The sequence below is a fragment of the Episyrphus balteatus genome, chromosome 3 (assembly GCF_945859705.1).
Source record: "Episyrphus balteatus chromosome 3, idEpiBalt1.1, whole genome shotgun sequence".
NCBI lineage: Eukaryota > Metazoa > Arthropoda > Insecta > Diptera > Syrphidae > Episyrphus > Episyrphus balteatus.
In genome coordinates this window covers 14185535-14199811 of record NC_079136.1, presented here as the reverse complement: position 1 = coordinate 14199811, position 14277 = coordinate 14185535, and the positions used below count along the sequence as shown (strand labels likewise).

The 14277-nt window shown below is 30.8% G+C and overlaps 1 protein-coding gene across 1 annotated transcript in view; it reads right to left on the bottom strand.

Moving 5' to 3' along the window:
- Positions 1-14277, bottom strand: part of LOC129913557 (prolyl 4-hydroxylase subunit alpha-1-like) — a 70211-nt gene that overhangs the window by 5897 nt on the left and 50037 nt on the right. Inside the window, exons 3-5 of the mRNA XM_055992296.1 lie at positions 11871-12022; positions 11605-11761; positions 11311-11498 (exon numbers count right to left, since the gene is read on the bottom strand). Coding sequence (XP_055848271.1) covers positions 11311-11498; positions 11605-11761; positions 11871-12022 — 497 coding nt within the window. The remainder of the gene's footprint in view (positions 1-11310; positions 11499-11604; positions 11762-11870; positions 12023-14277) is intronic.

The window sequence follows — 14277 nt, the reverse complement described above, 5'->3', positions numbered from 1 at the left end:
AAAGTTGGAAATATGTGTGTGTCAAGTGCCACATGTGCAACATGATGAAACCTTCGTAGTATGAATTAATGTTTTACAATTGATAGAGTAGCTCTAAGCCTCGTCCTATCGGTAGAATTTTTATGAATTGTTTATTCCTGTGTAGACCTGTAGGATTTGAAAAAAAAAAACATTTAAGGTTTACAAATGTGTTGTGTGTTTTTGCTCGTTAACTTAAAAAAAATTAAGCATGTTGTGGTCATAAGACTAACTGGATTCGAAACCGGAGCTTTGGTTTAATTGTCCATTGTAATTTTACCCCATTTGTTCGCTCTGCAAATATGTTTACCATTTTATTGCAGTTTGTTTGATTTTACATCAAATACCTACGTAGACTTTGTTTCCATAAAAAGCTTCCCGTCTTCTGTGGAATGTTTTGATATTTTGAAGGGTGACTACGGTTCAAAGCTGCTAGTCCGCTATAGCGTCACGTTTTTGAGATATACGAAGTTCAAAATGATTTTTTATCTACGAAACGTGACGTAATAGATTTTTTTCGACTTCAGATTTCAATTTAGAATATTAAAATCTATTAAAAAAGTATATCTTAGTTTAATTGAACATGGAAATTTTTCATTATACATATCATGTTTTCTTATAATTACTTTAAAACATAGTTGGCAACCATATGACCCCAAAGTATTAAATTTTTGTATGAAACATAAATAGACGAATTGTCAAAACTGTGCTAATTTAAAAGAGAATTAATGAAATAGTGCAAATAGTGGTCTAAAAGTGTGTTTTTCAAATTTGGCACATTTTGGACTTTGTTTGCATACCTAATTTTAGTTTTTTCTTTGGAATAAGAATCTAGGAATCCTAACTCTAAGATCTAACACCTTTTTGACATGAATTTAGCCAAATTTCTATAGCTTATATTCTATTTTGAAAAAGAAAATTATATTAAAAGGCTTATTTTTGCGGCAATTTTGGAGCCGCCATATTGAATAAAAAACATGTGGCAATTTTCCTTCGGTTTACCAAATTTCATGAAATTTCTTCAAGAAATGGCCATGGCCGTGCAAATGAATAAAGACACCAAAAACCACCAAAGGCTGTATTTCCTCTAATCAGCTCAAAAGAGATCATATAAGAATGATCTTTTGTTTCAGTACATCACTAAAGGACAGGTTTATCCTGGTACGAGTGCTGGAGTTGAACATTTGTGCCATTAGGCATTGTGCAAAATGCGAATTTTTGACTCACGAAGCTGCTGCAATTTGAGGCGCAGGGACATAAGTCCCCGGGACATAAGTCCCAATTTTTTTTTCGGGACTAATGTCCCACTTTACTGGGTCATCGAATCGAATTCGGGAATAATGTCCCACCTTACCGAGACATTAGTCCAGAGAAAATTTTTCGGGACTCATGTCCCACGTATATTTTTTTTTGCTTGAATATATCTATATAGAGACTATCTATTTAAAGACACCGCAGCTGACGAAATAATAGAACCGATATTAGAACTGATATTAGAATTTTGAGGTGTGGAAATAAAAATTCGCGCGAATTTTTATTTCCACACCTCAAAATTGATTCTCCCGTGGGCAAAAATTTGGTCTGCTTCGCGTTTGTATTGTACAAATTAAAGAGATTCGCATGTGAGAAACTTTTTTCGCTTCGCGTTTACAGAGTTATAACACAAGCATCTCTTTCTTTCGCTTTACAAACCGAAACGAGGCACATTTGTTTTTTTTTTTTTGAAAATAAATTGACGTGAAAGAGAAATTTTCTTTATTTCTCTTTTGAAAATTAAAATTATGCCAATTTTCGATTTTCGATTCGAATATTTCACTTGGGCGTATTTCATGGGACCAAAAAATAATCTTTTGGATAACTTAGGCCCATTTGCTGAAACGAAACTTAAATAGTTAAGTAAAACCTAAAGAGCTAAGTTTTACATAACGGTTTGCTCGAATTTCAAACTATGTCATAAACGATCCTAAGTTTAACATAACTTAGGGGGAAGAAATTGTAGAACATAAGCAGTTAATGTTCTACTTAAGCATTTTTATTAAACGAAAAAGAAAAGAGTGCGGCTTAAGAAATGGATGTATGTAGTCAATTATCAATTGAATAGAAATTTACTCACTTTTATTAGCATTTACCATCTACAGATGGAAAAACTTTCAACACAAATTTTTGAAACACTGTTTACTTTTTGTTATCATAATTTTCATTCTTAGTTTTGTCAAACGCACACATTTAAAAATTAAATTCTTTCAAATGAATATTTTTCAAAATTAAATTTAACATATATTTTTGGTCACTTTCACTATTGAATCTTTTTTTTCTGTAATAAAAAGACACAAACTTTTCTTAACAACAAATTTGTTGCATTCTAACTGCTTAATTTTCTCTGAAACAATTCGAATTTTTTGACTTTTCTATCGATTTGACATTTGGATTTGAAGTTCTCAGCGATTTATATCATGAAAGTAAATCATTGCTGAGTTCCATATAAATATTTTTTAGCAATGTAGAATAAAATAAGAAGAACTTAAGAACTATGTTTGACCTAGTTAGGATTCACTGTGTTATTCACTGTCAAATTCAGTATGAATACACTGTGCGGTGACGCTCCGGGAAAAAGACTCGCAAAGTCGCAGTTTGTAAGTCACACCCTCTTTTTCCGGTCAGAACAGCTCCTTCCGAGCCAGAAAAGTGAACAACACTGGAATCTCTTGACATCGTCGCAAACGCAAAAACAAATTATTGCTTAAATACCTTCCAAAGTTGGACAAATTACCATGCCCTGAAGAAGACTGCTGTGACCAGAGCTGGAACTCCCCTTTACCAGTCAGAACAGCCCCTTTTGGAACCATCGAATTTTCCACAATTTTCTTCAAGGTCAACTCAAAGTGACTGAATGCTTGGTTGAATTACCCACGAGCCACGACAAACCCACGCTGGTTACTAGGCCGTGTTGCTTTTTCAAGTATGACGACAATGGAATCTTAGCAAGTTTTAATTTTTAAATGGAACCAGTACGGATCCTTAATTGAATTTCATACATTCACAAACATTGTTTTTGACAACGATATCAGAATTCAGGAATGCTTGTGAATTCAAAATTGAATTCAGTGTATATCACTATCACAGGATAGTGATATAGGAATGGGCAAAAGCATATTGAATGAAAACGAAGGAGGAAGGACTACAACATCACCTCAACTTGATGTTCGCAGTATGGTGCTGATTTTTGTTTTTGTCTGTATCCTTGGTATTGCTAACTTATTTGATGTTTTGTATATTTTGTTTACAGTGTTGTAGTTGTGTGGAGTTCTTTTGTCTTCACACAACAAAGTGTTATATAGGAAATGTTGTTGAAAAAGTAGGTATTTTTCATGGATATTTTAATTAGCCAGATAGACAACTCTTACTACTACCTACTCTGTGCAATATTACTATTACTCTTTTTATGTAAAGTTGGATAGTAGTATAGGTATATATTGAGTATTCAGAGGAAATAAAGTTGTAAAATTTTTAATGATGCTTTTTAGAGAAAACCTAGAGTGTTTTTTTTTTCTCAATAACTTTATTTAATATTTGATGGGAACTTTTATCCTGTTGTATGTAATTTTTTTTTTTTTTTTGTAGAATTTTTCTTTTACAGTCTTTTCCAGTCTGTTAAACATTCAATTGAAATCTATTCAACCCTTTTATGTCTATTTCTTTTTTTTTTGTTTTTTATTATAAATTTTTGTCTGTTTAACAGGGAAATTCACTTTGAAAGTTAATTTACGGAATATTTTGAACTCTGACTCTTAATAGAGCTTTTCTAACCGAAAAAAAAACCTTTTTTACCTTAAATTGTTAGAGCAGAGATCTGAGAATCATTAGAAGTAACACCTTTTATATGATAACTAAAAGGATTATGAAATTTTTCCTTTAATGGTCATGGGCCAGAATTTTAAACTAAATTTTTGTGATGTAAGCTTATAATAACCATATACGATAACTATTTTGAATTTTTGTAAGCTTTGTAGATTGTTAAACCTAGAATAAAATAATATAGACTCCTGAATGTATCGGAAAGGGAATATTATAGAAGCATGGTTGTTTGGGATCAAGTAAGTCACTCTAACTGCTGTAGGACTGTAATAAAAAGCAAAGGGCTCAACACACTTCCCTGAGGCACACCAACTTTCAATGGGGACTCTTTAGTGACTCCCTAATCATAACGAATAGGGTTCCCATAAGTTTATCAGTTTTAATTATATAACAAATCAGGAATTTACAAACACTATTTACTAAATACCAATGAATTCTTAAATTTTTATGTGCTTTTCCTTCCCTTGACAAAGTACCTATACATCATAACTATAAAAAAAAATTATTTTCTATATAACCTCTTACCAGTTACTTTTCTCAGGTTTCAACTTCTCTGGAACAATTAACCATTAAACCTTAAAAATTTCTTTCAGGTAGATATAGTTACACGCACATTGAGAAGTTTATAGTTATTTGTATAAGTTCTCATACCATTAAAAAAAACTTTCTTGTGGATTTAAGTTTCTTTGCATTGCGAAATGAGAAACCGAGATTGAACAAGAAATTGTTGCGGTAGCAATAGCAATGTTGTTAAAAGTGAACCTTCTGTGTTTATTCATATCCACAAACCTGATTTTAAAGTTTCTAACCAACACCTTATTTCTCCTGAACTCAGTCTATCCATAAAAGATTTAAGCTTACAACTAAAATCTTATACACAAAAGTATACAAGAGGATGTTTAAGGATTTTAATTTTCCGAGAAAACCTCACAGAGAGAAATATGTAGGTAAACCTTTCTGAAAGTATCCTTGTGATTTAACTTTCTCTTAATTCCACATCGTATAAAATTTTCTACAGAAGAAATGATAAAAAAATATAAAAATTAAGGAACTTCGGAATCCTAAAGACTAATGTGTAAGAAGGATTCAGTTGATAAAGTATCATCCTTTCTCGTCCTTAAAACTCAACCAAGGCAAAAACTCTGTGCCCTAAAGAAAAAGAAATTTTTTCAACAAGAATTTATAACAAAAATATTAATTTTGTTGAAATTGGATTAAAAGTACAAATCCTTCTTCTTCAGGATCAACAGAAGCTAACATAAATTTTGAGAAAAAAAAAACACAATATATCCAATATTCTCATTTTTAATGTCACACCCAGAGACACATAATTGGAAATTTATTATATAGAGGGTGGCATTAAAATAAGACACTCACCTCGCTGGGATATTCCAAGGACGAAAGAGAGTCTGGTGATGTCCTTATTGGATTTACAACAAATATTATTTTTATATATTTTTTTTAGCCTTGACTCTGTGTTGTATAAAGTTCAAGGATCGACGCATAAATTATTGTTTATGCTTGAATATTAATTTCTTACTAAAAGCTATTTGTTCATTAGTTCTGACATTCCAGGTTTTTGTGTGGTAAGGGTAAGTATAGTGGCTTACATGGTTGGGGTTGGATATTGTTATAGGGACACACATTTATGATGTTATCCGGAGAACTTTTGAAAAAAAAAAAAAAATTATTTTTTAATTTCATAAAACATAAAATAAAAGCTACCCCAGCCAGACTCGACTTTGCCCCCACCGCACATATTATTGTGACATAAATTTCTGTGGGAATTAGGTTCAATAGGAAGCCTGACAGGGTTATTCTTCTTCTTGTTTTTTTTTTTTTTTATATTCTGTTGTTGGTATTGTTATCTGCTGAATAAGGATTTTGTACTGATGTACAACTGTATCAGGTTATGACAGAAGGATGCCATATTACAGTTAAGTTCAGGGCTAAAAGTAATTTGTTGAAAGTCGTGTAGTTTTTCTACAAAAATTTAATTAACTTGGCTTTCTCTTTGATGTTTGTATGAGAAAAACTTGGATTTAGGTGAAGAAATAAAAGTACTAGATGTCTCAGAAGAGCAGTGAGGTTTAAAATTTTTAATTGTACCTACACACTTCGTCACAGAAAATAAGCCCATCAACTTATTTTTCAAAATATTGTTTTTTTTACAAAAAAATAGAAAAAAATTAGAGCTCTTGAGGTTTCCATTTTCAATCTTTCTTTCAATTGGTTTTTTCAAAAGGTAAAACTTCGACATGTTATGTATATTAGGGTGGACAAAAAAAATCATTTTTTCATTATTTTAATTTGCTCTACCGATAACTTGTTTTCTCGACACAAAATAATGCTACCCTAATTTTTTCAGAATTTTTAGGGGTTGCGCGCACCCCTTTATTAAAAAAAAATAAGCTCTTTTAGTTTTTAATTTTTTAAAGCTTAAATAATTTTTTAATCGAAAAGCTGTTTGAGTAAGAAGTATTGAGTTTCAATAGGTCTACTTGCTTCAATTTTTCTTTTTTCAAAAAAAATATATTTTTGACTGATTCCCAGGGGTTAGAAGTCGAAATTACTAATAAATGATGGCAAAAAAGCCTTAAAACTATGTTTTACTGTTTTTTATAACGGTTAAAATTATTTTAATAGTATTCCTCATCAAATTTACTATAAAAACCATGCTTTTATATTGCTCAATTCTTCTTAAATTGATAAAAGAAAAAAAAAATTTTAAAAAAGATCGTACCAAAACAAGTGAAGGAAAAATGGGGGAGGGTACTATATCTTGGGCGCCGATATTTGATAACGGTAGTTTGTAGAGGAGTTAAATACGATCATTTTTTTACTATGGGAGCGGTGGTCTATCTGGCTCCATTTAGGAGGGAATGGCAATTTTCTAAAAAATTACTTTAAATAATAAATAAAATATTAAAAAACAATGGCAACACTTACAATTATGAATGATACCTTTTTCAAAAGCTAGAACTGTACACTTCATTCTAATTTTAAAGTAAGGTTATTTCAATCAATTGTTTTTGAAATAACACTGGTCAACAAGGTTTTTGCCACAAGAACCAAAATATACTTTTCTAGTAATTTTTGGGGTGCTGAATCCGAATCTGAAGACAGAAAAGTTTGATTGGCCTTCGTTTTTGAAATATTACCGTTAGAAAATGCCAAAAAACGTATTTTGGCTGTTTTCGAGGTTATGTTTTTATGTGGAGTAATTCATTGTGAATAAATTTGTAACGGTGCCTACAAGAGCTAGTTTTATTCTTTCAAAAAATGTTTAAATATTTCCGATATCTCTTTTATTGCCCGAGATATTTAAAATTTAAGTAGCGGTCTTTGAATCAGAAACAACACTGGCCAACCAAATTAAACTTTTTTTGTCACAAGAATCAAAATATACTTTTCTAAAGGTTTTTGGGTTGCTGAACTCGAATCCATAGTCAGAAAAATTCTATTAGTATTCGTTCTTGAAATATTACCGTTATAAAATGCAAAAAACGGATTTTTTTTATAACGGTTATATTTCAAGAACGGAGGCTAATAGAATTTTTCCGATTGCGGATTTGAGTTTAGCAACTCGAAAACCTTCAGAAAAATATATTTTGGTTCTTGTGACAAAAATTCTGTCACGAGTGACTTTCTAACTTCAGATTCGGATTCAGCACCCCAAAAACTACTAGAAAAGTATATTTGTGTTCTTGTGGCAAAAAAAAGGTAAATTTTGTTGACCAGTGTAATCGATTTAAAAGTAAAAAATTGGGGATAAATGTTTAAAAAACCACATTAAATACTATTTTTGTCAAGATTGTTGATTACAATACAAAAAATGGCTGATAATATAAAGCGTCACAATTGATTCCTTATCAAATACTGAAGTCCATATGTTTTAATGCTTACTAGTTTTTGAGAAATTTGAAAAAATAAAAAAATTCTTTTTTATCAGATTATAATTTTTATGGCTGTTTTCGATATTTTTGCCACCATCAAAAAACATATCCGTTCCGATATTCAATATTATGAGGCGCTGCATCAACAACAACATCATTAAAAAATATGGATAGTTTACAAAATAAAATTTCGTGGAACCAGAAGTAAGATCTCGAGTTGGTCTGATAAAAAAGAATTTTTTTTATTTTTTTGGTCCACCCTAATGTATATGTATTTATTTTATCAACATTCAAGCGAAACATTCTCAGTAATTCTTCGAAATGTAAACAAAAATTCCTAAACGCGAGGTAAAATAGTGAGAGGAAAATTAATTAAGAAAAATGGAAAACAAAACATCATCATAATACAAGATCAACGTTTAATACCTTCTTTAATTAGCTTTTTTACTTGAACTTTTAACCTAGTGTTTACGCATTTTTTATTTTTCTATCTTTTTTCCTTTGCGTCAATTAGGGCGTAAGTGCAAAAAAAAAACTATAAGATAAAGTTAACACACTTCTTTGTATCGATAGAAGGTTTTTTTTAATTCTTAGCGCTACTAGCCTACTTAGAGAAACTAACACGCACCGTTTGAAGTTTGTAACTCTTAAATGGAAGAAGCGAAAAAAATTTAAGATAGTTTTTAACCAAATTCCTCAATTAAATGGTGCATAGCAGATAGCAGGAGATCTTAACATGAAGAACGAAAAACTTCTTCACTTTAATATATAAAAGAAGTACTTTAATTGCTTGAAAATTAAATAGACATTAATAATGTAAAATTAATACTGAGAGAGTTGAGAAAAGAGAAAAAAAAATAATAAGGAGATATCGATATTTGAAGTACATTTATACTTAGAGTTTAATAAGGAATTCGAGAGATTTCATTTTTACGACATTCTAACAAAATTAATGTTTTCGAGATTGGTGCTTTACCAATCAGCTTAAGAGCTTTGATCATTCTACAATCATTCAAATTTACCAATTAGTAAAGTCAATAAAAAATCAAGTAGATAGTTCTTCAAAGATCAAACAATCAGCAACACATCAAAATGGTATACAGTAGTAGAACATTGTATACAACGTTATGTAGTCCTGAATCGGTAAATATTGGCACACACTTTGTTGGCGGTGTACCGCAAAATGCAAAGGGTATTGCTATACAATTTTGAACCGTTATCCGCACCATTGGATGATTAAAAAATTAATTTTATTTATCAAATAAGACGAAATTCATAAAAATTATAGGCACGCAGCGTATTAAAAGAAGAATTTTTTGTATTTTTCCAAGGACTTTTTTAAATGCACTTCAATTAAGTTCCCGTCTTCAAAAGCATGGAAGATCAGTTGGCGTGGAAATGAAAACTATAAATAATAATCGTTATAGTTTAAATTTCAGAATTATAATGAACATTTTCGTCAAAATTGTCTGTTTTTCAATATTCAATATTTTTTTCAAAACTTTCACTGATTATTTCCCTTCCAATAACACACTCAGAAATCGGTAGTAGATATAACTTGGTATACTTCTTACTACTAGGACTACTTCCAAATGTTTTGAAGATCATTGAAAATCATTTACATATTTCATATAACTTTTATTAAACCTGCTTACTTTCTATAAAGATATTGTGTTGATTTGGTTAATTACAAACAATTTAATCATTCGGGTACCTACTATCTTAAACGCACTTTTTTCGCTTTCTATGAATACTTTATTCATGGCAAAAATGCGGTTATCATGTTTGTTCAAAACAGCACCGATAAACTGAGGGAAAAAACGAAACGTAAAATGTAAAATGTTCAACGTTGATTTAATGTTGAAAAAATTAACATGAAACTTCTTCAAAATAAATTTTTATTTTTGTCGGACTTCATCTTTTCTTGCATTTTATCTCTCTAATTTTCAACAGTGAGATAGCACGTTGGTAAAGCACTCACCTAGTAACCCAAGAGTTGTAGGTTCGATCCCCAGCTGCTGCTGCCCATTTTTTTCTTTTTTTTTTAATAAATTGATGCTTTTTTTTTTAAGTTGAAACAACTTTGATTTAAAGATGTTTTATAACGGTAAACCACTTTAAACTAACGATGTGCTACTTTGATTTTAAAATTTTCGTCTTCAACGCAAAATCATTCCGAAAAATAGTTGAATCAGCGTCGTTTTCGTTGATTTTAAGGTGTTTTTTCCCTCAGTCTATACAAGAATTTATTTTTCGCCTGTTTAATTAAAAACCCCCAAGAAAGATCTTCTTTTCTCCTTTTCCTTTCCTTTTCATTTTCAAAATGCAGCTCAACCAACAATTTAGCTTCTATAAAGCTTTACAGAAGCAACAATTTTATTTGTTAGTTGGATATTGGAAACGGTGCTGAAAATGTAGACAGTTTTTGGTATTTACGAGCATTCAAAGTTTTTCGATTTTGCTCTTGGTTCAGATTCTCGAATTTCTTTGATGTCGTTGGTCAAAAATTGTCCAAAATTTAAAATTTTACAGGAAATAAGAAAGAACTAATTTTTTGTGAAGAAATTGGGCAGAAATGGAGAGATTTTTTTTGTTTGGCTCCATCTTTTGTTAAATAGGTTGAACTTTTGAGTGATTGTTCTAAGTAAAACAATACCTACATCATTCATCGTTACATTACCTATTCATCAGCAGAGCACTCTATTCTATTCAAATTATCCAATCATTCAGATCAATGCCAATACACTCGAACAAAAGATTATGTTAATACACAATTTAGTTTATGTCTTAAAGCGAAAAAGAAGGTTTTATTGGAAATCTTAGTTTTTTTTTCAGTTTACTCTAATCATTGCGGTACGGAATGTCCAAAACGGAAACAAAATCCATGAAAACTTGGAAATCATATCAAGGCAGAAGCAGGAATATTCTCTTTTCACTTAGTTTCGATTCCAAGAAGATGATGTTTTAAAAAAGCATTATAGCAGTTTCTTTTGATTTAATCATTGATTTAATCTAACTAAAGATTTCAAAATTGCAGAATTCCCCAGTTAAAAAAAAATGTATTTAAGTGTCCATCATGTTGATAAATAATGTTTTTCATTTTATTTGATTTTTTATATTGCAAAATAACCCACACGTGACCTGAGGTGCTTTTTTATTTTCTATTATGTATCAGGTATGCATAAAAATTCACATAAATATTCAACTTCTACGACATGAATTTCCACTTAAGTCCTGAAAATTGAATATCCTCTGTGCTATATCCCCAAACTCCCAGAAGAAATAAAACCACTCCAATATGACCAGACTATAGTCCCTCTGGGAGTCTTTTATAACAACAACTCTGACTTTAAGAATATGGTCATTGTCTGAGAGAGGATTTTCTAAATGGATGAATATTTATCAAAAAAAGAGAAGAAAAAAACTTATTTCCTCAAAAAAAAAGTATATACCCACTCAATTTCTTTATAATATTGAACAAGAAATGTTTTCAAATATATAAAATAAAGACCAAGAAAATATAAAAATTCCTGAAGCATACCTTGTTTGTAAGTGGAGAAAGCCAAGTACTCAAGAACATCCGCTTTGCTAAAACTTGTCGTTCTATTAACTGGCTCTTCCAATAGCCTTGACATGGCTTCCTGCATCCAAAGTACCGTATGATAATAATCTGAATTTACATATGACTGTCGTCCCATTTCAAAACAATCATCTGAGGACATTTCCGTGCTGTTTTAAACAAAATGTATACAAAAAAAATAAGGACTTTTATACGTTACAAATGAGCCAGAAGGATTGCTCTGAAAATTGTTGAAACATTTCAACATACTCGTACCTGTATTGTACGCCATTGAGTTGTCCCCGGGCCACACTTGACGTATCCAGATTGTATGTGTCCTGTAGTCGCATCAGCGCTACAGCAGCTCCATTAAGATCCTCATCGGATGGAAACTTCAAAACGGTTCGATAGTTTGTGATATTTTTCAAAAATTCTAAAATGAAAATAAAAAATAAATCGTTTTGATATATATTTTTTAGTGAAAAAAGGAAATTGCATTGCACAATTTAGATAAACTGCAAAGTGGAATACAACGAACATACCACTTCCAACATCTTGCGCCATTAGATTTTCCACCTGTTTCCAGTCGGATGTAAGTCTTTTTGTGAGGAGATATGCGTTTATGGGATTCGAGACATACGTTGAGATGTCTGCTGATGCTTCAGTGTGTTCTCGTCGGTATTCTTCGACTTTGCTGCAAATGAATAAGTGATAGTTTTTTTTTTTTTTTTTTTTGAGTATAAAAGAAACTTTTGGTTGCAGTTTGATATTGATTGATTTGATGAACATGTATTTGATAGGTAATATGAGTGGGGAGGAATAAAAAGGAAGTATAGGTAAACATCCGTAATAGTTTTTAAGAAAACAACTTTGCTTTAGAAAGTTTCAGAAATCTGAGGGGTTCTTTTGAGAAACTTTTAGACAAGATGACTATATTCAGTCTACTAGAACTGAGATAAGCTGGTAGACAGTTTCTCAAGAAAATCATTCACCACCAGATAGAAAACAATAAATTTTTATGCTTATTTTAATTAAGAGCTGAGTTTTTCACTTAAACGACAACGCTGAAAATCTAAGAAGACGGCAAATCTATCAAGTATTACGTGAAAATTCATTGATATCAGCTCAAAAAGGTTAAAATGTTGTGGAAACACCTAGAAAAAAACCAAAAAATCGGCAAAATCGATTTGGTGAACTTCAAAGCAGGAATTAATTTTTAGAAGAATATCAGTTATGAAGCAGCACAACGTTCAATCCTAGAACCTGACATACGGAAAGTCTTCCGAGGCTCATCGGAAACCGAATGAAGTAACCAAAAACACGGCGAATTGAACTCCATAAACTAGAGAAAAAAGGGCTCCCCACACACAGAGTTTTTATATTTAAAAAAAACATGACACCAATTTTTTGTTTACTTCGGATTCGAATTTCGAATATTAAAATCTTTAGAAAAATATATTTTTGGTCAACAGAAAATTATATATATTCAGTTTTGTAGAACATTATAATTTTTTATTATTTTTATATTTTTAATCTTTATGTAAAAACAAAGTTGGCAACAATAAAAAGCAAATATTGTCAACTTTTTAAGAAAAACTGGTAGTCAAATTTATTAAATCTTAAATCATGAGAATTTTTAGAAATACAAAATTTCGAAAATCGTTAGAGCCATTTTTTTAAATTATTTTGTATACCTATATAAAAATTTTCCAACATGTTTCAAAAAAAAGTTGGTATGCCTTTTTAAACAAATTATTCAAACGATGTTTCAATAAAATTCATCAACCCGTTATCAAAAAATTGATTTTTAAAAACAAACAAAATTTAACTATAAATTTTTTTTAAATCAAAAAATGTGTTTTTTTTTTGAAATTTATTAAATTTCTATATAACGTTTATTTTAACGTTCCTGTATAAAAATTTTGGTTCAAATCTACGTTGTCGTTTACGGGAAATTTATAAATAAAAAAAAAACTTTCTATGGCAGGTACCGTTGGCAGGTAAATCGTTGGAGCCGTTTTTGAAATAAATTAACTCTTCTATTTCCGTTAGGTATATGACTGGTAGGTACAGTTAGTTTCGGTCCAAAAAAAAATTTTAATTTGTTCTCTAGGGCATCACCGAAAACTGTTTACTACCAGGTTCAAAGCAAATCGCTACATGTAGTTTAGGCCATAGCTCGAGGTAAATACAGAGAGATAGACAGAGAATTTCCGGAGCCACTTTTTTGGCAATCTCCATCATCGTAACATCATATGTAAAATTGTTATCTCGAGTTCGATTTTATTACGAATCCTAAAAATGCCCTATGCACATTAGGTATATCGCAGGTTAAAAAGGTCACTGTGGTGTATGCGTACTATTTTTTTTTTTTTTTTAGGTGAATACCTACAAAATAATGCTTTTATAATTTTCAAACTAAGGATGGCGAAAATATAAGTTGGGATAACCTGGCCTAATTTTGGACAATCGAACCAGGCAGGTTTGAAATAAAAAAAATTTGCACTACATACAAATCCAAAGGATTAGGATTACTATCTGAATTCTTGAGAGAATTCGTATATCGTCTTGGTTGATTTTGAAAAAGCATTCGATCTAACCACGAAGTTCCAGAGACCTATCTGAGTGATAATAGACAAATTATGATGATGGACCGGTGACTAAAGTAAGTTATTCAGTTGGAGTCACTGAAGAGTGTTGAGCCCACTGCTTTTTATTGCATTAGTTTTCTTTTTTACTGATGATAAAGCCATCATTATAGAGATCCCACATCTTTGCAATGAGCGCGTTTGGGTGGATTTGCTTTAAGTAAATTTATAAAGAATAAATGCGAAAAGACAAAACATAGTAGGTACTCGTTTTGCAAACAAGACTGAATAAAGACTCCGAAACAACCACAGGACGGCAAGTTGAAGACCTGCTACCTACGTGTAGCTGCTTTAATAACAC